General features: G+C 46.1%; 1 protein-coding gene across 2 annotated transcripts in view; it reads right to left on the minus strand.

Annotated features, from left to right (window-relative positions):
* The window catches only part of rhbdl1 (rhomboid, veinlet-like 1 (Drosophila)), a 45,764-nt gene extending 26,602 nt beyond the window's left edge, over positions 1–19,162 (minus strand). The window contains exons 1-3 of one of the 2 annotated variants that reach the window (XM_035611737.2): positions 18,985–19,162; positions 7,468–7,626; positions 761–985 (exon numbers count right to left, since the gene is read on the minus strand). In XM_035611737.2, coding sequence (XP_035467630.1) covers positions 761–985; positions 7,468–7,626; positions 18,985–19,044 — 444 coding nt within the window. In that variant the 5' untranslated portion in view covers positions 19,045–19,162. Of the gene's footprint in view, positions 1–760; positions 986–7,467; positions 7,627–14,540; positions 14,993–18,984 lie in introns of those variants that run through there. The other variant, XM_035611738.2, reaches the window with a different exon arrangement.
* Positions 19,163–25,764: the final 6,602 nt, after the last annotated feature.

The raw sequence follows: 25,764 nt of genomic DNA on the forward strand, positions 1-25,764 counted from the left end.
AAAAAATGGCACATCTCGTTCAATTCCATTAATTTCCTTTCATAGAATAATGACTCATTGTCTCTGTGAATTAAATGAATGTGAACCGTTATTATCACAGCCTCATTGTCATTACAGACCATTCAGTGCCATTTGGAGGCATTACAAGAGCATCTGGCTCTCCGTCCTGAGAACTGTGATGATTTCAGGGGAAATGATGAAGTTTTGTTGAGTGACTGTGGGTTATTTTTGCTGCTTAATCCGGAACCATTCAACTGTGGCCCCGGAGGGCTTCGCTGTTAGTGGTTCTCTTTTCTTTCTCAAATGAACATAATAGGCCAATTAATGCCACTGCCATGGCCAGGGTGCTTACTGACCTGGTTACAAAGTTCCAAACTCGGTGTCTGGAAAAGAGAAATCCCTGCATGTAGGCAGACTGAGGGTTTAAGCTTGGAGGAACGGCATTAAATGCACCAACTAAGCCCCTGACTCCCAAACGGGTTACCAGGTCATATCGAGCTCACAGTACAAGCGTGTGATCAGAGGCAGAAAATCTTTTCAGTGGGTCCGAGGGGAACGACTGAGGCACCGGAACAGTTAAAAGTCACGTTTGTGGGTTAGTAGCACATACTGCGTGCGTCCTAGGTGAAATATTTGCAGTCCAGTGTTTTAAAAACACCTCTTCCAGTCGGGGTAAATCATCAGAATAACTATATGTGGTGCAAGATTTATGTTATGATACAATGAACCCTAAGATGAGCTGTATACGTCATCCCCGTACCTGGACTATGGTGACAATGGCGATGAAGACGGGCGGGGGACACAGGCGGTTCTGGTGGAAGTACCAGCGACGGTCTGTCTCGCAGGGCAAGATCTCGTAGGCCACATAGCGCACAAAGCGCTTGTACAGACCCAGCCCCGTCTCGTCCAGCAGGATCTCCCTCTGCAGCGTGCGGCGGCCATTGGCGATGGCTCGTCGGAAGCTGCTGGAGCGTTTGCTGCTCATCTGAGGAAAGGATGAAAAAACAAGCGTGCGTTATCCTGGCTGGATGCGTTATCCTGGTTGGATGCAATATCTTTCAACAATCCAGAGAAAACATCTGCTTGCTGAATTAGCAGCTTTGCATTCATTTTTAGTGCTTGTTTAATGCTACTTGAGGACTTAATGTGTTATTTGCAATACAATTATCTTGAGTCACTGTATGAGCATCACTGTCAGCAGCTGGAGGACACACCTTACCAGGATGAACAGATCCATTCGCCTGCTTCCGAATTTTCTCATCTTAGCAATTTTAGTCGTAACTTTCTTCACACTAAGTGGCCAAAACATCAGCAAACGGAGGATTGCTTCTTTTCATATAATCCGAGGGGAAGCTCATCAGTGTGACTAATCATCTCAGATGGGAATGAGCCGACATTCATAAAATAATGATTTCACAAGGGTTCGTGCATCAGTTTACATAAGTCCTACTTCTATCATCAACTAGTCCGGGGCAAAGGGTGTTGACTCTAATCTTCTTTTATGGACTTTCTGTCCTGAGGTTTATTCAGACGCTTCAGTGAACAGTGAAGATTCCCTTTTGCTATTATTGATATAAATTTTACATTGGACATTGCCCTATTAGTTTTTTGTATGTACTTTTAACTTTTTTTGTTACCTTCAATGTGTCCATGATTTGCCGTCTTGCAAGTGTGGTCAAAAGATGTTTTAGATGAAGATTTTATTTTAATGCAGAAATTAGGTTGGTAAGAACATACATCTGCAACAAATGATCAATTCTATTTCACTCAACTGGTGCTAGAAATACATTTTTCTTTTTATTCTTATGTCAATGCAAATAAGGTAATTTGAGCAAATTAAATATATATCATGTAAAAACAACGCATGATCGCTTTTTGCTGTTTGACAGAACTATACCTTAATATTCATGGATGATAAGAAACAACAATGTATGTAAGTTTTTTTTGATAAAGACAAAAAGTAAGTGTGATTGATGGCAGTGTTGATTGCAGCTCAGACATAACAAATGGGCTGTGAAGCGAATCCTTGTAAAGAGGAACTATCCATGGTAAAAGAGAAAGTGTGTGTGCGTATGTGTGTGTATGCGCTCATGTTATCACACACTCCAGGTTTGCTTAGTGAGCAGCAGCCTGCAGGACCGACTCTTGATAAGTTCTTTATTAGAGGCTAAGGATGAAAACTATCCTGATGCCACTATTTGACAGCAGAGGCAGAGAACTATCAGAATTCCAGTGTCTGACCATCTTGCATGGTGTGTGTGTGTGTGTGTGTGTGTGTGTGTGTGTGTGTGTGTGTGTGTGTGTGTGTGTGTGTGTGTGTGTGATTCACAGGTAGGATTTATTTGATGACTGATTCCAGATTTCTCCAGTGTTGCTGAAACAGGACAGTGTTGTCCTTTGAGGACAACTGGCTGACTAAGCAATTTTCTGCATGTTATGATGTGATGGGACACTTCATGAATCCGACCTTCCAGGAAAAAAGCAGCGAAGGAAGACAATGGGGGCATGTATGGCAGCAGCTGCTTCTATTAGCAGTATGAATGGACAGCAGCGGACCCGTTTCTTACAATAGTAACCTCAGACAATGTGGCAGCTTTGTGAGAAGTGTAATGAAACCTCTCGAGGAGACCTGCGTGAAGTGCAGCCCACTATTCTAGTACACCATTCGTAATTCATTAGCCGGGCTCTGCTGCTTGTGGACTCGTTACATGTAGACACAGCAGGGGGCACAGTAAAAGAAATAGTGGGTCAATATCTATAAAAGCTAACGAGCTAAATATACTGGAGGACAAAGGCTGCAGACAATCGAGAGGTAATGAACACATCTCCACAAATGGAGAAACTTCCTTTTCAAGAACTCACTGAGGGAGAAACATGGGGGGGAAAAAAGATGTTCTAATTCCTTTTGGAAGTTAACAGAGCAGGACGTAGTAACCACCCTCACTGTGGGTAATTATGAGACTGGTGGTTGTACAGTCGAGGTGTGAGGGCCTGTTGCACGGCGATAACCAGAGTGACGTTGAGCTAAGCTGCTGGCTCTCCGGCAGATGGAGGGACGCATATTTAGTATGGAAATCTGGCCTGGAAAATGCAATTATACTATACTTGCGGCAGGGAGTGAATGCAGAAGAAAAAGCGTAGAGGGACATTAGAATGTAGAGAGGGGGAAATTAAGATGGGAAGATGAGACGCCTGTCTGGGTGAGTCCAATTTACAGATTCTGGAGGCCACCGGTGGACAGTGAAGGTGAGATGACTCTGTTCTCATTCTAAACATCTCCATATTGCTGAAATCACATTGTAAAAGAAGACGAGTTGTGTTCATATGAAGTGGAGAGGTAGAATAAAAATAAGGAAAAGAGGATACAAATATAACTTTGTTTCTATCTCTGTTGAGTTTCTTCTCGAAATAAAAATCTCTGTTTCTGAGTTTGGCTCGGTGACAACATCATGCCGCCTCTCCACCGTGCGCTGCCTTCTCTCCCATTCAGACTGACTCTGTGAAAAGTATCTTCCCCCGAGACACGGCTAAGCATAGCTGTCATTCTGCTTCGCCTTCGATGACACACAGGACTAGCGCCTCTAAAGTGAGCATTAGCAGCCTTTTGAAGATCCGACAGGAGAGAGACAGGCAACAAACAGACAATGAGGCGCACACGGGCAACCAAAACAGGCGGTAATGTACCAAGAGGGGCGACGGACTGTGGTGCACCGAAGTCAAGGGGGTTCTCCTGACTTGTGCCATGTCCACAGTGGAAGTTCCCTGACGAGGCGACATCTGCCGGGAAATAATTGATGATGAGAGCACGAAGATAAAGATAGTATTCCCCCTTAGGGAGGGCCGAATGGGCCAAGTTGACAGCAGTGTGTGTGTGTGTGTGTGTGTGTGTGTGTGTCAAACAGCAAGGGTCCTCCTCCTCCTCCCAGTAGCTGTGTGTTGCCCACTGTACACGATGCTCTCAGCTTTCGTCAGTTGTCCTTGATGGATTAATTAGCCGCACCACATGGTCAATACCTCACTGCCCAATGCTAATCAGGAATAACAATTAGAAACGTGGTTTGGAGGCCATGCTCTGCACTGCCGATGCAAAACAAAATCTATAAACTCCTCTGATTTTGCTCAGAATTTATGGGGGTGACCATCTTTCACTCACTTCAACTGACAAACACACACACACACACACACACACACACACACACACACACACACACACACCCACACACGTGATTGTGGATAAGTAGTCAGATACAGACGAATGTTCTTTATGGGTGTATATACTAGTGTATGTGTGTGTGTGTGTGTGCACAGCTCCCCAAGAGAGGCTTTAGCATTACTTATTCACCCCTCTGGCTGAACTGATGGAGTTATCTGGCTAAGATGACCCTGCATGGAAGATGGGTGGAACACAAGCAGTGTCAGAGACAGCCTTGTGCTTTATACACACACAAACACACACACACACACACACACACACACACACACACACACACACACACACACACACACACACACACACACACACGCGCGCACACTCACGTACTCGCACGCACACGTACAGGCGAAATAAATCATTCATCGTTACAATATTAGAAGTTTGTGCCAATTAACCAGGCTTACATAGCTATTCACAGCCACCAGGCCAAAAGTGTCACCATAGCCATTTTCTGTCTAATTTGTGAGTCATTCAAAAGCCCCAAATCCCCTCTCGCTTGCTCTCTCTCTCTCTTAGACACATGCACTCTCGCAGCAGAATCTAAATCACAGCGGATCTCGGCCTCGCTGATTCTACCCTGACCCACATACTCTTGCCCAAATCCTTTTAAAATGGAAGTCCACCTTTTTATTTCTCCTCAGCAGTTTGCGGCCACATCCTTCCTTCATGGTTTAATCATTGCATAGCTAAAACTCAAGAAAACAAAAAAATAACCTTCACTGCAGGACACTTGCATAAAATGCATCACACTAAGCGGGCAACAACATCTGAAACAGAAAGCCTTGAATTGAGCTTGGTGTGGGATGTGATGTTGATAGGTATCCTCTGTGTCCATGGAGACGGCTGCACTGTGAGCACCTAAACAGACTTAAAAAAAATGCATTTCTTTCATTTACAGAGTTTGTCTTGACAAGGACTGCAACCAAAGTTTTAATATCTGCAGTCTGTAAGTGCTCTCTCTTACGATACAGCTTCAGACGTGACAGAAGACTCGCTCGGCAGAAAACGTGAAGTGAAACGACATGAGCATTTCTCTAACTATGCGTCCTGAGGGAGATGACAATGTAAGTGAAACTTCCGGTCCGAAGGGTAAAATAATAAAAGGCCACAGAGCAACAATCGTAAAATCCTCCAACAGGAACAAGGAGATTCTGCTGCTATAGTCTCTAGAATACACCCTCTCCCCGAGTAATTAGGCATGGCAGCCATTTTGGATCGCTGTCGAACATTAGCCAAATTGCCACCTGAAGGAAAACAATGACACACTTCTTCAATTACACAGCTGTTACACGATAGCATCAGAGGGAACTCTTTAAAGAAATGGATACGCGTAATTACACTCGCGGGAATGTTCTACTTCAGTATGGCCCGGCTCTACCCTCAATTCATAAACAGAAGCTCATCTATCACAGGACCATCCCCTCACAGCCTCACCATGTGTGAACTCGGACACCTCTGGTGTCTCTCAGCCGCCTGCGTTGACAGATAGTCTGTGTGTAATTGCGCGGAAACGTGTCACCATGTGTAAAATGTGCCTGCCGCCTTGCTGTGTGTGATTTTTGTGTCTTTATGAAGGTATATACTGAAGGTATATGTGAACCTGTGAAAATATCCTGCTATACATGAGCCACTTTCCCCATGGCGGCCTGGAGCTCATCCCAGAGAACGGAGACCTGCAGAGTTCATGCATCACATGATGCACAACGGGAGCAAAGATCCACATCAACATTCGAATAGCCTCTAAATTAGTCAGCAAATCTGTACCGGCAGCACTCATGTGTATGAATGAGAGTCTGTCTGCTTTTGTGTGTGTGTGTGTGTGTGTGTGTGTGTGTGTGTGTGTGTGTCAGGGAGAGGGGGCTATGGGGAAACAGACAGAGAGGAAGTGGGTGGCTGCATTAATTAATAATGAAGTGTTTGTATATATGCAAATTGTCTGCGTGTGCAGATCACTGTGGCTGGGGACTGCGTGCGTTCAAATGTGTGCATCAGACAAATCTTTAAGATCAGACTTGCGGGGTCGATGTCGATGAGGCTGGGTGTTCTCGAATTACCTCAGATCACTGCCTGCTACTGGCGATGCCAGGCTAATCGAAGGCAATTTGCATTTGGCCGATGGGTAATTTTAACAGTTTCTTCCGGATGCCATAGGAAGCGAGGCAAGCTTTTTCTTTTTTCACCCAACATGTGTTTCTAAGGCGTGTGGAATGAAAGACAGGGAGATGAGATCCGAGGGGTTCAAGGAGGTTCAAAATGATATTACTTGAAGCAAGGAAGGGGGAGGGTTGGAGATGAGAACAAATTGGAATAAGATGGGTCCAAAAATTTAATAAATAAATAACAACACTTGAAGGATGGCAGAGGAAGAGAGCTTCACACACTTCCAAGAGGCAGGGCTGCTAGAAGGAGTGGCTGCACTGTAGCGACACCTCTGAAGAGTTTTCTTCAGAGAAATGGATCCTGCTCCAAATTGAGTGGCCCCATGTGCCCTTCATTATAAGCCATAGGTCAAATAACACAAGGGGGAGAAAGAGATAAGACAGATATGGATACATAGAGAGAGAGGGGGGGGGGGCTCAAGGAAGGGAAAATGTGCCAAGAATTACATTGCGGTGAATTAATCACAGTGGTTACATCCCTATGTTGCCAGGGGCTGGGGGCAGGTGCTCATCTTTGTGCTCGATGAGAGTCCGCCTTTTACGTACGTATAAAGCTCTAATACAAGTGTTGTGAACACAGGTGAGGAGGCAGGGAAGAATGAGAGAAGCATGAAGAGTCTGACCTCACATTCAAAGCAGAGAAGGAAGGAAAGCGCACTCAGAATAAGGCATCTGCATGAGAACATCGTGTACTACACACATGGTTTCAAGTCAGTATGTACAAAATATTGTCTTATGTTTGGTTTGATTGTATCACTTCTGATGAAATAAAATGTGTTGCTCTGGAAACGTTTTCTAGTGCACCCAGCAGTGTGAAAGGCTTGTGAGGTTAAGTGTCTGGATTTACCGACACATTCACTGGAAAAGATTGATCCTCCTTGTTGCAGGACAACGACCCGAACGGTGCGGTCAATTTTTCTTATCTTATTTTTGCCACTGCGGAACTTGCGCGCTCCGTCTGAATCAATCCCGTACCCTTTCTGAAATGAGTTCAAAGCAGAAAACGGTGGAAGTTTGTATCTGCGCTGCATCAGCACAGGAAAAGCGAGGCAACTCTGGTCTCTACCCGTGTGCGTGCGTCCGGCTTGCACTCACCAGCTCGATGAGCTCCTGGTAGCACACCTGTCCGTCTTCATTGCTCTGGACGAGGGCTAACAGCATGTCAAGCTTGGACGGGTCCAGCTGCAGCTCATGGTCCTCCACCAAGCTGGTGAAGTTCTCCACTGCAATGAAACCGGTGTTCTCTGGGTCCAGCTGGAAGAAAAAAAAAAAACAGACAAAAAAAAGTTATATTAAAGATACCATGATTTTTTTTCAAATAATAAGAAGCACTGCAGATGACAGGTGACAGTTTGCCTTGAGGGAGAATGCGTCAGTAACAGACAGCTATGATGTATATAAATATATATAGACACTCAGAGACACGCTAGATATTCAGAACGACAAAACAGAGCTACAGGGCTGAAGGATTCAGCTCAAATAGGGACGCTGTGTGGTCTCCCTGATGCCTTTGAAAGAATCAGACCTGCATGATGGTTGTTGTTGTTGGAGCAGTGTGATAAGACGAGTGGGCACCATCGTTCCAATATGCATTGAGTTCCACAGTTTGCGTGGAGGGAAAGACCAAAAAAAAAAGAAGACATTTCTCAGTATGAAATGAGATTGACTTTTCAGTCTTTGTTTCCGAGTGGATGCTTCATTTGAGTCGCTCTGTCCTCGGTCACATTTGCAGCTCGCGGCCTGTGTGGTTTTGATAATCACCACTCGCTCACTGAGACCCGAGGCCCCGTGGGTTATTGCTGCCGACGCCTCACGCCAGTGCTGCTCCTCGCTTAATTGATTTAAGCGGGAGAGTGTGATAAAAATGGACCAGCGTAGTTGTCTAAAATAGCGCCGGTTTAAAAATGGCTCTTAAAGTATAGGGTGTGTATCCACGCCTGGTTTATGCAATGTGGGTTTTTTTTGGCCAGCATCTTCACATACTGGATCTTCTCCCCTTGCATTCTCCTCTTAAATGCAAATCAACTGCTCTGCTGTGGAGTGTTAATTTCTCTCCACAGCTCTCCTCGGATCATCTGTGTGTGTGGAAATGTGCCTGTGGACAATCTGCAGCAGCACAAAGAGAGCACATGGAAAGGGGCCCTTGCTGCTCCTCATTTGACAGTTTCCTGAATGCTAACACAGCCTCATTAGGTTTTCGGATAGTAAACCAACAGCGTCTTGTTGCCCCGGGGAGGAGTGAGCTTTTCCGATGTTGCGTCAGTGTGGAGTCAGTCGTGCCGGGTCGTTGTTGCCCACGTCATGAGTCCACAAGGCCCCTCAGTGTGGACCGGGCCTGCTTTGACACAGCCAGACAAAAGTGCTCCACTGGCTGCACGAGGCGTGCGGCATTAAGCGACGCTGCGCTGTGTCAGTCTGAGTGAGACTCGGGGCTCAAAGCTCCACCGCTCAATGAAGGAGCAAAGATGACGAATCTCCTTCTGAACATGTTTACTTGTGTTATGTGCTTTGCTCCCCCCCTACACTGTTTCCAGAGGGCTTCTACAGTCATTTAGTTGAACACAATCATCCTTTTAATTGCATTTAATCTTTTTTATTCCTCTTAACACTTTTGCATGTTTATTCACATGGGAGAGTTTCGTTGGAGGCAGGAACTAATAGGTTAGTTTTGATGATGCTTGACTCAGAATGAGTGTGTTTTCCCGCTGCTGGTTGATGCAGTGGAAAGATTGATATACTTTCCTTGCATTGCATTACCCTGCAAATGTTTGAAATCCAGAGAATTTCTCCATGGTGGTCGTTCTCCCTCGCACCCTCATCTCACTGTAACGTTAACACTCAGCGCCTGACACACGCCGATCTCAAGACATGCACAAAAAACCAAATTTGTGAATAAAAATGAACAAGGACGGGAAAGAAAAGAGCCCCAGGTCTATTTTTAGATAACCCCTTTAACTGTGTGTTCCATGGATGTTTGTTAAAACACGGCCCCATTCTTCCCTTGAGGAGAGCGGAGCAAACGGGTGCAGATATGGCCAGTGTCTGAGATGGGGAGAAGAGACAGCAGAAAGAAAAGAAAAGACAGCAGAGAGACAAGAGGTGGAAAACAGGAGTTAGAGAGATGCTTGGTCGATTCAGTCAGTGCAATGTGAAAGGTGGAAAAATGTTGAACTTAAAGGAGCAGAAGAAGATATGAAAAGAGAGAAAGGTAGAGCAGAGAAAGCCAGAGAAGAGACAGAAATGAAACGGAGACGCAGAGAGAATGAAAATGCTGTTACTCCGTGCGTGTGCAGAACCCAGCAGTCAGGCAGCGAGTCCTCTTCCTATAAGAGGGCTGTGACACACTCCAGTGCTCTGCATCCACTTGCCACAGAAGGGAGATAGATCAGATTCTAATGTGCTCCTGGCTCAGCCCGGGCTGACAGGGGGAACAGCGAGCCACACCGGGGATGTCTGATAACTGTCAGCCTCCATATGTCAGCACATCACTACACATACAGCAACAGCAAAGACTCAGACACAGACGCACACTGTATATGGCTGTGCACATTCCTACTCACCAAGTGTTGACACTGAGCTGTCACAATGATACTATTCCCTTTCTTAGTCTGACCTTATTCAGGTAAACGTTGCCACAGGGGAGACTGTCTGCAGTGGATACAAAGGGGTGGAGGATTGGTTCTTGTACCCAATTAGGGTTATCAATTAGAGGGTGAGGAACACTGAGATGAATGGATGTTGGCAAGAAGAGCCTGTTTTTTCTTTTTCCTTCCTTGGGCACACTGGTGACATTTTGCTAGAATGACGGAGAGACGGAGAGACGGAGAGAGGAAGGGGTTGGAGGGAAAAAGCACAGAGAGGGAAGCAGTTATTGAAGCGATCCAACACTGGTGAGGGCGACACTTTGACAAGCTGCATGCATTGCCATGGTTACCAGTCATCCTTTTCTTGCATTTCCCCTCCTTTTCCCCACCCCGACATATTGGCGTTTGAGAGGAAAAGGAAAGACACAAAAGGGGGGGGGGGAGCGATGATGCCAGGAGGGAAGGATACAGATGCCTGAGAGGGGAAGGAAAAATGCAATACAGATGGATGTGAAGAGACTATGAGATAGGCACAAGGTGGTAAATAAGACAAAGGCAGGGGGTTAGGTGTGAAGGGAGGCGTGGCGGGGGATTATGGATGGAAGGTGGAGGTGTTGAGGCAGGAAGAGCGTAATACTTGGCTGGTTCAAGAGAGGGGATGGACAAGACCAAACGGAAATGTAAACACATCTGTGAGCATTAGGAGCAGGAGGAGGTCAAAGAGGAGTGGAATGTTGACCGCAGGAGAATGATCTCAGTGTTGACCGGCGGGACCTCTATTACCTTCAGCGCCTCGGACTGACCCCCGCCTACAGCCGACCAATCGGCCTGTTCCACAGGGGCTCGAGAACCACACCTCCAGCCGACCACCGCAACACACAACACCCCAGCCATGATAGAAGCACAGCCAGCGGGCAGAGACCCAGCCAAGTACCTCTCATGCAGAATACTGGCACACAACCAATGTGTATGTAGTTGTTGCTAATTACTGCAGTCACAGAGAGCGGACGAGTAGCAACATTTCATGTGTCGAGAGCTAAAACAATTAGCTGATTAGTCAATTAATTAATCAGGAGACATTGACAAATAAAATCATCTGTTCCATACCAATTGCCATGTGTGTGGGTGTGTGTGTGTGTTTTTTAGGTTGTTTTTATCCTACACTTGATCACATAGTGCAGCTGGAGTTTGAACGGTCGATTCTAGCAGTTCAATGAACAGAATTTACAGTATTTAACAGTATGTAATGGGAATACATCATCATCATCAGCAGCAGGAGCGATGTGGCTCCCGGACCCAGCATCAGCGGCACAGTGCTTACCCAGTGACACAGAACCAACACTACAGACTACTTTGGTCTCTGTGAACGAGCCTGTCAAGCCTGAACAGTGGCCGTGTATCTGCAGAGGGCAGTGGCATTCACAGGGCAGCGGGCACATGAGCATATTTGCATAGCATCAGATAAAACCACTTTGAATTGCTTCCGCTGCCCTCGGGACTCACTGGTGTTCACCAACAACTGGGCCACTGACTCTCTAATTAATTATCACAATGCACGTTCTGCACCGCTTTTACCATCATTACGCTCAAACTTTACCACTGTGGCTCTGCAACGTGAAGGCCCCAAGATCCAAACCGTGCCCCCCCCCCCCCCCCCCCCCCCTCTCTTCCGATGGAGACTCCCAGACAGAGACAGCCAAGGAATTTTCCTTAATGCAAACAGTCAGCTAACTACATTTCCTGGCACCCAAACAGCCAGAGGAATTTTTCAAATACAACTCAGTGCAAATCAGCATCGGAGAATGATGAAAGGGGGCAATATACAGTAACATGAGCCTTATTCTTCCTACTTGACTATATGTCAGAATCATACTCAGAACCCCAATGCCAAATGGGAAAGATATAAATAGGCCAGATAAGGGGTGAATGACACATGGGGGAAATATTCCGCAGCTATAATGATTGTGTGTGTTGAGAGCTACGCCATCAAGTTGCCTTATCAATGGTGCCGCAATAGAGCGACTTAAGAGAAACCCGTGTGTGCGTTCCCCGATCAAGTGTGAGCCCGCATAGGCCAGAAATAGACTGAGCTCAGCATTGCAACCTCCTGCAGACAAAGACTAATAAACTCACTCATGTTGCCACTGTTGCCTTCTTTTTTTTCTTCTCTCCCCCTGCAGCATTTTCATGTGGTTCAGTGTGACAGGGCTGCAGTTCCCCCCTCTGCTTTAGACCTGCAGTGCTCATGTAAACTAAACACGTTCACTTTTCATTTGGTGCAAAACATCTCGTATTGATTTTTTCACTTTATTTTCAAAACTCCAGGTAACCCCAGACGTATTAAAGTTTAGCAGCTTTAAAGTCTAATGTACAGTTGACTGAAGCAAAAGTTGAGCCAGTGGTGGCTTGAATACATTTATAAAAATAATGTTCACATCTTCAATGTGAATATTTTCTGGTTTCTTTGCTCCTCTGTGACAGTGAACTAAATATCTCTGGTGTGTGGACAAAACATAATCATGGGGTTTTGGGAAACACGATTGTCATTTTTCACTGTTTTATGACAATCGATAATGAAAATAATTGTTAGTTGCAGTCCTAAAAACCAAATAGTGACTGAGCGATGCACTCACTTCCCAAACAACTCGACTTAACGTGCCTTTAAGCAAAGCATTTGACCTCCAGTTGCTCTTGTGCTTTTGCTCAGACGCTGTTGGGATCCTGTGGTCATTGACGGAAGCCTCCGATGAATGGGGCAACATTAATATAGAGGGAAAGAACTGCAAAAACACAAGGCATGCTCTGCAAAAATATTTTCCTGGATAAAGCTATAAAAAAATTGTTAAATTAGGCAGCAACGCTTTGTTAAAAACAAGCTTGCCTGTTTACAGTCCAAAAGCTGTTGGCAGATTTCACTTCATTCGAGTTTAATTAGAGAGCCCTATTCAAAATCAAAGGCCGCTGCGTAGAGTCCCAAAGGTGGAAACAAGCCTGTTGTCAGTCTGGGTGAGTGATTTTGGTCTAGATGAGAGTGTAATAGCACTGCGGCCTTGCAAACTGCCTATATATACGAACATACTGGCACAGGCAGCGCAAACCCCACAATCAATAAAACAACCAGCCGTTTACGGTGTGGAAATATTGGCTTCATCTCCAGCCCAACGACCTGCAGCACCGAAAGTGAATATATTGACACGGATGAGTCAGCCTCTTTGATACTGCGTTTACAACGCGTCTGTGAAGGAACAAGCCTTGTTGGGGTATCACTAAGTACTGTAGATGTTATCACTGAAGTGCTCGTACAGTAAATGACTCACCACGGTGTGACCACAGAGCATCTTCTCACTCAACCCACACGGGCTTCCTCCGTTTGTTATAGGAACACACACATTCATGAAAAATGCTACCGTGACGCGTTCACAGAGGCACGCACGCACATGCACACGCAACATGTCTCCCCAAGGCTGTTGGGTGTGTTGATCAATGTCTTGCTGATGGGTCACTCGTGACCCCTAAACCCTGCAGCAGATAATCAATTTCTCTGCCTTAGACAGAATGATTGCCCAATCTATCCGTCAGTCAAACCAAACCCCAACAGGCCAGTTCAAAAACAGGGCTGGAAAACCGAGAGTTAAATACCTGACATGGTACATTTGGAAACAAACACACACACACACACACACAAACACACACACACACACATATATATATATATATATATATATATATATATATATATATATATATATATATATGTATATATATATTCACTAACCAAATACACACATGATTACTGGCTAGAATCTACCAGTTACAATCCATTTTGGTTTGTTAAATTTGGAGATGGTAAACCAAAGACCTAAATTCAAACACGGATCTGACTGGGCAGGAAAACCGTAGCTTGGGGAATAGACGGCTCTAAGAAAGCAGATGCCAAGACAAACATTTTCCACTGTAGCCTAAATATGGCCACCAACACTCTGTTTGTTCTTGGCAAATCATCTTCAATGACAGAGCTGAAAAGGGGGGAAAGTTTAAAACCAAATCACAGCTTCTATTCTAGGGGGGGCAGTGTCTGAGGCAAGTAAACAAGTATTCATAAGGTAAGGGGACTCACACACACACACACACACACACACACACTCACTCACACACACCATTCACACCACTGCTGCAAACGCTAATGCAGCAGCTAAATGACTTCTCTTTGACACCTGACCACTATTACACGATTTGTACTAATGTTCCTCCACCTTGTCCACCTACACATCCATCCATTCACACATCCATCTATCTATTCGCTCAGACATCCCTCCCTCGAACGACCCCTTCCACAAACCACGACCTGCTGCCCAGCCCCCTGCTGGGGGGGGGGGGGGTACTCAGCATCCGAACTCAAGTTCCCGTGGGCCCACATGGCTCCACGACGCTCGCATCCGTCTCCAGCTCCAGCCCCTGCCATCAATCCTGACATCAGCTCTCACCCCAGCCTCCGCCTCCCGGTCCCCGGGTAGACGGCGAGGTGGCCAGGAGCCCGTAACCATAGAAACCCCTGCCGCCGCCGCCACTCGCTCGCTCGCTTACCTGCTCTTGTATGAGCTGAAACAGGGAGCTTCTATCCATATACTGGCCAGGGAGGTGAGAGGAGCCGCCGAGGACAAGGGCATAGGGAGGAGCAGGGGAGGAGTGGGGGGGGATTTGGTGGAGGTTGCAGCTGGTGCCGAAATCGTGGAGTCAGGCCCCGTTCGCGCAGCCACCGCGTCCCTCCGTGGTGATGGAGAGAGCCCGCGTGAGCTCGGGTCCTCGCTTTCCCTCGCCGGTGGTGTGGTGAGAGCCGGTGGTGAGAGAGGGGATGGTGGCGGAGCCGCGAGTCCCGCTCCGTGCCAACGCAGTGTGGCGGTAAAGCCAGCTTCAGAGGACGACAGGCAGGCGAGGCAGACCCAGCGGCTTCTCATTCACTCATTCCTCCTCTCCTCGCTCTCCTCTATCCCATCGCACTGACTGCTACCTCTCTCTCTCTCTCTCTCTCCTCGACACACACACACACACACACACACACACACACACACACACACACACACACACACACACACACACACACACACACACAAGGCGCTGCACACTGCATACCAATGAGGGAGGGGAGGGAGGTGGCCTCATCCTTCCAATCGCAGAAGGGGAAGGAGTGTCCAGGGGCTGCGGCTCCTCTCCTCACTACAAGTGTGGCATCTCAGGGAGGGAGCAGGGGATGGGCACCACTGCGGCTTTGCGACTACTACTGGATGAGACCCCCCCCCACCACCACCACCACCGCACATACGTCTGGTCTGTGACTGACTGACACACACACACACACGCACACGCACACGCGCACACACACACACACACACACAGACACACACACACACACACACACACACACACACACACACACACACACACACACACACACACACACACACACACACACAGACACACACACACACACAGACACACACAAACACACACACACACTGTAAACAAGACCAAAGCTAATAATACACAGGCATGGCAAAAACCTAAGCATATAATGAGTGTAGTGATTGTAGGGCCGTACACAGACAAAAGGAGACGAGTGGCATAAAAGACAAAATAATACCACTAACGATGTCCTTACCACCACCAGACAACTAGAACTTGCTCTGCATCCTTTACATCTCTGTGCTAATTATAACCATTGGCACATTAGCACATTATATGCACTGTGGCACAACCAAGCCCCCGCCCCCCCCACCCCCACCACCGCACAAGCACAAACATAAAATAAATTTAGACTGTTTAGATGGCTCACTTATCCTCCAATGAGCTCAAATGAATAGCACCACAACACCAGAATCGTCAACACAATAGTGCAATACGAGTAATACCAGAACAAAGACAAAGAGTTCTTTTTTGTTAATCTCATGCGCTTGGATGCAGGGAGCAGATCATGAGGGTTGAAATACGTACAAATGATGAACTTGTTACTGTTCATGTGGGCGGCAGCCAGAGGCTGTGCATCATTTCGCTGAGGTTCCTCCTTTAAAAGGTGATTCCTTTCTGCACAAATCCGCAGTGACCCCTCCTCCTTAGGACAACGCCGATAAGGCGAAGAGGAGGCAGCAGGGGGACATAAATCTTCACTCATAGGAAGGGGGAAAAAAAGTCAATCAGCCTTAAACGCCCTGGAGTTGACTGTGGCTGAAGACGTCGTCGGGGTCGTGACGTGGTGGCGACCTCGGCGGACAGATCACGGTTTGATCAGGAGTGTTTTGGGTCCTCCACACTGTTTCCAGTGAGATTAAGCACCAGGAGTGTAACTCGGCGTCTGGCTCGGTGACAAACAGTGCCTCTGTGTGTCTAAGCACCATGATTGCACCAGATGTTTAGACTTTAATTTTCCAATAGGCAAAGGGGGCTGTAAATCCTCCACAATGTGAGGAGAATTTGTAAAATATGTGGAGCCACTCATTACACCAAATGTGACCGGTGCTTTATTGGCTCAGCCGGAGGCTGCTGGCCATACGAAGCCGCGGGTAACTGCCGTATTTGTCCTAATGGATTGGGCCTAGGCCACCTTGAACATGGCAGAGCTCCCAGGCTTTCTTTGTCAACTCCCATTATGCCATTCTGACATACTCTTGTTCAAACAAAACCATGATAATAATGACCAAGTCTTTAAGAAACGACAGGATTCACTTTTCTGCGAGGGGCGACTCAAGCCACTCTGCGGGGTTCTTTGTTCAACTTCTAATCAATGTTGGGAATTAATTTGCCTCCACCATTCTGCAGTTGTGAACATGAATAGGAAGAATAAACTCGTAAGGTCACTGCTGGAGGATTTGCGCACGGCAAGAAATGAGACAGACTGAAAGAGCAGCCAAAAGGAAACTGGATCCAACTGTTGCCTTGGTAACCTCAAGACTCACATCAAACAATGAAAGACAAGAACCATGAACTAAAGAAGAAAAAAAAAAACAAGCGCACTAAAAAAATCACGCAAATCAGAAAGAAGAAAAACCACACAGGCTCAGACCATGTGTTCAAACCTGAACAGAAGGATGAGGTTCTCATGTAATATGTATGTAGCACTAATCAATCGTACACTATACGAATAAGCACCATAGACGCAGGTAATCAACATCCCCAAATATATGAACAAGAGGCCAACTAGGCTCACAGCCCCAGCGAGGACCATGCCAGTGTTATTGTTTCCATTACACTGCCACCCGGGGACATTATACAGACGACTGACGGAGCGAGATAAGCCTCCAGTGAAATACGGCCTCCGCTGCCTGAAGCGTCCCGAGCTGAATGCTCTCTCTTGGGCCTGACTAAACCCCTCATGTTCTATTCACCGCCAGTGGATGGATGATGGTGGGAGGCAGGCGGCGGCGGGACAAAGTCAGGCAGCCTGCTCCTCTTTAACGAGGCCTGAGAGCGGCGGCAGACAAAACGCTGGTCCACAAGCCTCTGTGTGAGAGCAGGGGGAGAATAACAAGGCCTCTCGGGAAGTCGCGAGACGCACGTTCATTAGACCACCAGCCATGACCCCGAGGTTCATTAGGCAGGTGTTTATCTGTCGTGTCAGGGTGAGAATAGCTGTGTGCTGTAAATATGTGCTTTAAAGGTCTGGATTCAGTTTGGTTCAATTATATACTCAGGCTATTCCAGGGTTTTAACATGAAGAGTGCCTTTACTCTGTCTCCTTGTGTGCACCACATACTGTACTGTAAGTGCATGCAGATTAGTACTCCTCCGACCCTTTAGGATGGGTTGCACCAAACGAGTTGGTTTTTTTTAGCATTAGCTTATTCATGGTTTCTTGTCGGAGGCAGTCACTGCTCGTTTAAATACGGTTTGTTCTTGTCATCTATTGTTATATTGTGAAAAATAAAAGTTTGACATCGCTTGATACCAATTCGTGCCGACATAGACCACATAGGTGTTTGTGTGTAACTTAAATTGTAGGCATAATGACACTTTGTCATTCACTACACTACACTTTGTTCTGCCTTGGTTAAAGACCCCTGTCTTTTGTTTTTGGTTGCATCACATGTTGTGTCGGCTTTCACCGTGGAGATCTTTGTTAAAAGCATTGATCCAATCAATGAATCAATATATCACACATACATGCACTGAGATGGCAAAATGCTGCTGCAAAGCATACACAGCGAGCTGTACCTTGCAGAAAATGATATTCAGAAGAGTGAATTCTCCCTCACAGGACAGCAAGTTGTGCTACAGAAAGAGATAACCAGGAATCACTACAAGGATTCACAAACCAGTGGGATACAGCCACGTCAGTGATGTTCCAGTGTAGACACACAAGTGAGATGGAGTTTCTGTCCAGTCTATGCTGGGAAACCATTCCTGCTTTACCACCCTGAAAAAGAGAAAGCTACATTTGATCACATGAATGAAGCTGAAAGGGGAGAATGAAACTCAAGGCAAGAGGGAATACAAATTCTACATGACCACAACACAAACCAGAGAGTCGGAGGGGACTGTAGCAGTGATAAAGCCCGGACAGTGTGTAAAACACAATCAATAATCAGTTTTTGCAATGTGCAGGATCACATCACAACAGTCTTGCTCCATCGTTCTCAGCCGGACCATAAATAAGGAAGACGAGTTGCTCTCATGGATCTCCAAAAACCTGTAAGCCTCCGCCAGTCTTGTGAATCTAAACAAATGGCACTTCACATTCCAGTGCTGAGTGTCAAGCCGTCGTGATTGTGCAATAGAGGGAATCACACACACGATGGAAGACAACAGGGAAATGAATCAGGTCACAAACTGACACAGTTTGAGTCCAAACTGCTCCATTTAGAAGATCTCTCGGGGACCGACGGCAGAAGAAGCAAAAGGAGGGGAAGGAGAGAGTCAGAGGAAGGAGGAGATAGTGAAGGCAATACAGGGAAGTGGGGGGGAATTAATAAAAGAATAGATAACAAATTCCATAAACTCTGCCAAGGTTTGAACTCATAGGAGAGCTGCTTTTACCAACCTCGTCTCTGCAAAACTCGAGTCTTGATCCTTCTCTCAAACATGATACATTTCTTTTCATTCCACTCTCTCTTCTAGTTGAGTTCAGGATTTTCTGAGCAGCTTCCCTTCCTGTGATGGGCTTTGTGAGTCAAGGCAGTCAGGATTGAAGTGAGGGGGGAGACCTCTGCTGTCTAAACCTGCGGGTGCAGCCGGAACCGAGGGCAGCACGACGGTTGGCGGGAATCCATATAGAAGAAGAAAAAGCCAATGAGCGTCTGAGGCTGACAGACCAGACACAGTGCAGCACCTGAGTTGACCTGAAAATAAACCACGGCTCGTCACATCCTGCACTTTATTAACAAAACATATTTAGTGCTTTGACTGCCTGTACTGTTTCCACTACTGTCAATACCTCACTGTCAAGTGTTTGACACAGTTATATATTCCTATCCTCCGTGTGTGCAGCAATAATTGCATTTAAGCCAAGTCTAAGATTATATGGATCACAAGTGACACTGTTATTTACTCGTCTTTAAGCTACTGCTGCCCTCTGTTGGTTAGATCAGCTCACACCAGAGGTCACCAGAACCTGAGGGGACTTGTGCCACTGCTCTTTAAAACTTTAGGAACTGTTAAAAAAAAGTCCAAACATTTAAATCATTGTGTGGCATAACAAGAGAAAACAAAGTGGAAGACAGAAAAAGTCCTAGTCAGGTTCAAAAGACAAAACATTATAACTTCTCTATTTTAAAAAAAATTTCTTTAGGAAATAACACAATTATGCTGGAATCTACGTACGGTAGATGGTTGCGGTGTAGCCTCAGCCTGCCGCAGCAGCTTGTGTTACTCGTGCAGTCAACCTTAGTCTCCAAGTATTAAAGGGGCAAGGGTTAAAGTCAGGATTAGGGCTAAATGTGGCGTTCTTCAAGAGCAATGCATCGGTGTCAAATCAGACGTGGTAGCTTGCAGTCAATATGCCACATGAGTGAGTGGGGCGGGGGGAGAGGGTCTCGGAAATGTAGTTCTATAAGGCCGCATCTAGATTATCTACAATACAGGATGCCTATTGACAGCACGAGCTTCTTTCAATGGAGCGCATTTGTTTAAAAAAAAAACCCCCACACACACACCAAAAAAAAAGCCCCCTTTCAATTGTTTAACTAAAAATGCTGTGTCATCTTTGTAACCTGAGAGACAACGCATCACACAATGGCCTCTGATTGAGTCACTTGCTGGTTTGAATGACAGCTCACAGGTGCTCTGACAGACCGTGGCCTAGGTGGTTTGACAGCTGACACTGTGCTGCTGCTCTGCATACTGACAAAGTGTGTGCTAACGGTAACACACACACACACACACACACACACACACACACACACACACACACACACACACACACACACACACACACACACACACACACACACACACACACACACACACACACACACACACACACACACTGACGGGCCTCTGTTGGCTCGGCTGTGCAGCAGTTAGCACAGCACTTGCTGGCTGCTGACACCTGCTCAGACGTCCAAGTGTTGTCACAACTGTCAAAAGCCAAATGTGTGCAACACACACACACACACACACACACACACACACACACACACACACACACACACACACACACACACACACACACACACACACACACAAACTCCACAGCTACACAGAGGACAAGTGTATTTAAGCTGCTCCAGTGTGTCAAAGCCTCGTTCTCACTTTCTGTTTTCTCAACATGGCACCCTTTTAATTTAGTGCAGGTCCAATCACTGGGACAATTAATGGGCAACTGAACTAAACTATGTCCAGCTCCAGGCTACAGTTGACATTTCTAACTGTTACACTGGGATGTACATATTATGCAAGAAAATCTTACGGCTGGGTGGGAGCAAAGAAAATAAGTCTGTTCCTTTTTTTCCCCCTATTTTAATTTTCCTTTTTCTGCACATGATGTAATATAAACACTTACACACAAAGACCCCCCCCCTCTCTCTCTCACACACACACACACACACACACACACACAGAACATGACAGCAACAAAACACACAAACAGTTGTCAACAGCCCAATGTCCTTCGTGGTGCACTTCAATTCATTTAGGCTCAAGGCCAGAAACTGTTTCCCTCACAGAACATCTTTGAACAAGTTCTCCAAGCAAGAAAGTAATGGAAGCCATAACTCATCATCCATGTGTCCACGGTCACGCTTTGAGTTTTCATATTTGGTCCAAGAACATGTTGAGGGAGGAGATTCTTTCTACCGGAATTAAAATGACACATTTGTTAGCGAAACGTTATAAAAATGTTTCTATGAACTACACTTTTACACACGTTTCTATATTTCTTGCCTGAGTTTCTCCCAACAACTCTGCTATAGTGGAACCGGTGTTACATCCTGTCACAGGCATGAACCCATTTACAGTTTGGTCAAACCACATTTGGTGTATTCATATTTTCTTAATGTAAGAACAAAGATCTGGTTGGAGCCAGGTGGGTACATTTCCTTTGTAGGTTATATGGGGAAGTTTGAGGAGGCGCTGTTGTCATTTGTTGACATAACTGTAGAGCCACACAAATCAGTTTGGCTTCTGCTAAATTGTGTTCCTGGCAGACATTACACAATTTTTCTGCTTCCTTTTATGATGTTGCAAGTTGATTGTATCTATTTTTAAAACATTGTTATGTGATATTATATTACTTTATTGTAGATCATTGGAATTTCCCAACATATTTTTGCGTGTGACTCACAAGTTACACGCAAAGAAAACATTACTGAAAAAATACAAAAGGTTCATTTCCACGTGGTTTTTTTCTCGCTTGATGGGAAGAGCACATTGGAAGGTAGGTCGTTGCGCAGTGACTTTGTATCGAGAGGTTCATTTTGTTTTTAAAATCATCTATTAGTTAAAGCAATAACAAAATGAATTACAGACCACAATGATTGATTGAACAGCAACAAGTCAAATGGTTCTGATAAATCTGAGGGTGAAATAGAATATTACTGTTTTCACACTCAAGCCTAAAGTTAAAATCAAATTGACTTGGTCTGGTCAGAGTGCTTCCCTTGTTTTGATTATCTTTTATTGACTGGCTGAGTGATCGTGGGGCATTTACTCGTCTGGATTCAAAGGGCGATATCTGTAGAGACGTGCAGTTTGTGTCGGAATAAAATGTATACGACTAAAATTTGATGAGCAAACATATTTGAGAATTGGTACCGAGGGTATTTATTCTGAATCTTATAAGACTTTCAACCAATGTATTTTGTTTTAAATGTTGATTTGCTGGGTGGAATTTTGGGACAAAAGATGGTTTGTGTGTGAGAACATGTGGCCTTATCATGTTGAATATTAATAAATCCCAATTTGCTGCTTGACAAACTGGTAAAGCAGTCTTTGTGTAACCCCCCCCCCCCCCCCCCCCAGAGAATTACAAGCTGAAAAAGAAACAATCTAATCTAAAAACCTGTCTCCAGACCTTCTTTTCTTGCCACCTGAGTAAATAAGAAAGAACGATGTGATTCAACCTTATCTGATGTCTGAAGCCTCAGTAAATTGCGACACAGTCGTCATATCAGAGTAGAGCACGATATGATAACGTGCTGGATAGTTCTGGATCTGTTGACGACTGATCCACAGCCCAGAACACAGAGGACACCGAGAGGCTTTCGCTGGTGAAAAAAATGGTGGCTGACGCTACCCAGAATGCTTTGGGCCAGAGCCGAGGCAGGAGGAGAGGGTTTCAGGCAGCTAAAATTACAAGGTGGCATCTGATAAATTTAGAGGTGCAACTCTAAATCTCTCCTGACATGGTGGTGCAGCCGCCTCCTGTAAATACACGTGTAATATAACTCCCACTAATGACAAATAAACCAGGCACTGGGGTTTGCATGGGTGATGTAAGATGAATATATTTACACCTTAGACTCTGGCGCGACTAAAGATAAAACTGGGCAAGGATGATCTGATTGTTGGCAGCAGAAATGAGTGACCGTGGACACACCAAGAAGAAAACCACACTCATACCAATATCGAGAATATTTCTCTAGTAAGGTGATAATTGATTTATAAGCAGTAAATAAGAAATTGTCCACTGGGTGTTGAACGGATCATTGGTTGTAGATTCTTGAATAATTCTCCTGCTTTATTCAAGAGTCTACCACCAAGTCCTGTCGCCCGACTCCATGCCCTTTTTGGATTAGAATGAGAAGCTCCACTGACATATAACAATCTGTACATTTTCCTATAGGCAACAAATGATGATTATTTTCATTATTGTTGATTATTGTCATGAATCATTGCTCAGTCCAGCAGAAAATAAATCAAATTGCTTCTATTCTCTTGGTGCAAAACAGAAACCTCGGTAAAGAGTAAGCTGTAAATCTTTACATGGCAGTGGCTGGATTAATCGAATTTGGGGTATTTTTTGCTCAGACATGTAATCAAATGATATGTCAATCAATTAATAATCAATCAATTATCTGCAACTGTCAAAACAGTTCCTGCCGACTAACTGATTAATCGACTAACATGCCTCAGCGTTGTCCTCAACACAAAGACACTGAGCCTAAAAACCAACAGCGGTGCTGTAGTTCTGAATGGGACACCACGGGACTCATATAGATCATCTCCAATTAGCAGTGGCCTGTGGGGGGTGGGGGGGGGGCACTGGTCGACACGTCACGTGGCATTGTGCCGCCGATTGCTCTGATGTGATGGGCAGGGGGCAGGGGACGGGGGCTCGGGAGGTCCAGTCGGTGCTGAGGACGTCCCCCTGTCGGCGGGTGGAGGGACAAGTCAGTGATCCTCACCGCCGCTTCCTAAATGGGGCACAAGAAAAACGCATCATCACTCCGGGGCGAGTCGGTGGTGACAACAACAACAACAACAACAACAACAACAACGGACCCTGCAACAACAAAAAATAACTAGAATCATAATACAACCAGAAACCCTATCAATGATGCACTTGGCCCGAATACGACTCGCAAACAATAGGCATGTTGCTCATTATGAAGCCATGCGCGTTGAGGTAAACATCTTAATTATGTCCTTTTTTTATACTGTTGCGCCAAATCAATATGGCGCAACAGCATCCTCCCACATGCACTTGTGCTGTACAAAACAGAGCCTAAATGCTGTTGAATGCAAAGCCATTCTCTCCCTCCCTCCTCACCCCTTCACTCACTCACTCTCTCATCTCCCTCCCTTTTTGACTGAACTGTTCCACATGGAGGGAAAACCACTGTCACCTTCGCTCCCTCCCTCCTTCCTTCCTTTACTAGTCGCTAACCCACCACACACACACACACACACACACACGCCAAAACAAAACACTCAAGTCAGCAACTCACTGTGAGGACAGGTGGAGACAGAGGGACAGAGATGCAGACATTTTACCTCACCAAATGTGATAATTCATTTTTGCTTATTGACATTGATCATATCTATCGGCTCCAATATTTAAAAAAAGTAGACAGGTGAGACCCAGTGGGGCTACTTAATAACTGACCACGATGTTATTGGAACAACAGTGGACTCTCCATTGTGTGGAACAGTGTCCCACTGCCTGGCCATGCCCCCGCGTGGTTTTTGCACCACACTGATGGACTGTATAGACGAGGACGGGAATGTGGTTAATAACGACAAAAGAAAAGAAGAAAGTGTCACATTTCTCAGATAAACACGCCACAAAAGTGTGGCTGAAAACACAACTCCAGTGGCTGGGACTTACACGGGAATCAAAATGGCGTTGCTGGGAGGGACACCCGAGCTGATATTGAAATAAGAAATAAGGCAGGACAATGATTATAAAGTTTGTTATTCGGGAGGCTTTTGCTGTTCTGGAGCGACACAACGGAGCCCCGTGTGAAAAAAGAGGACAATCCAAATGTCAGATGTGTCAGTGGCTGTGGTGATGATGCGCCAGTCACTGAACAAAAGACAGCCATCACTGAGCCCCGCGCCGAGGGACCGCTGTCCAGCTGCAGCCCCCCTCTGCAGCTGGACACACATCTGGACAGCAGTCACTCACACCCCTGTCCGGCTCATCCAGCGACCCGGTCGCTTCTGTGAGCCGGTACCACAATCCCTGATCTTTGGAGGTGTTGGCAACTTTCCTGACAATGGGGCTCGAGTGGCGACGGCCATAGTGACACTTATAAGCAATTCTGTCCAAAAAGCAGCAAACAGGGCGAAGCCGCCCGACGCGTCCCCGCGCACACGAGCCCACGCCGTCGCCCCGGGTGTCACCTGGGACTCACACACTGTGACATTTCATTTATAGCAGGTTTAACAGCAAATAATCTCGACCACGTCACTCAAAGTCAATGGCCGGACTGTGTTAGTTGGGGAAATGTATCGATGTATTAAAAGCAAAAACGGAGCCGTGCACCGTCCGAACCGCGTGCATCCGCCCGGGCACAGATTCGACGTGGACGTGCGCCGGGTCGTTCGGCCCGAGGCTCCGTCGGTTCGGGTCAATTTAACGCGAATTGAGCAAAATTGTTCACGGCGCGCGCTGCTTCCAGCGGGTTTTCCTGGAATAAAAGTTGTTCGCCGGCGCCGACGGAGGGGAAGCGACGTGTCGCCGTGAAGCCCAATGTCTCCGCTACCAGCACATGCGGTTCCGTGGGCCAGAGCTCCGCCGTGGGTTTTATATTTGACGGGAGTTGGCCGGCGAAGAAACACAAACAGGACGGCGCCAGTTCCATGGAGTACGCTGGATCAGCTGCTGGCAGTTGGTGTTCTCAATCACGTCCGCAGATGGCCTTCATAGGCTCACTGGAGC

Source organism: Scophthalmus maximus, chromosome 16, assembly GCF_022379125.1.
Source record: "Scophthalmus maximus strain ysfricsl-2021 chromosome 16, ASM2237912v1, whole genome shotgun sequence".
Classification (NCBI taxonomy): domain Eukaryota; kingdom Metazoa; phylum Chordata; class Actinopteri; order Pleuronectiformes; family Scophthalmidae; genus Scophthalmus; species Scophthalmus maximus.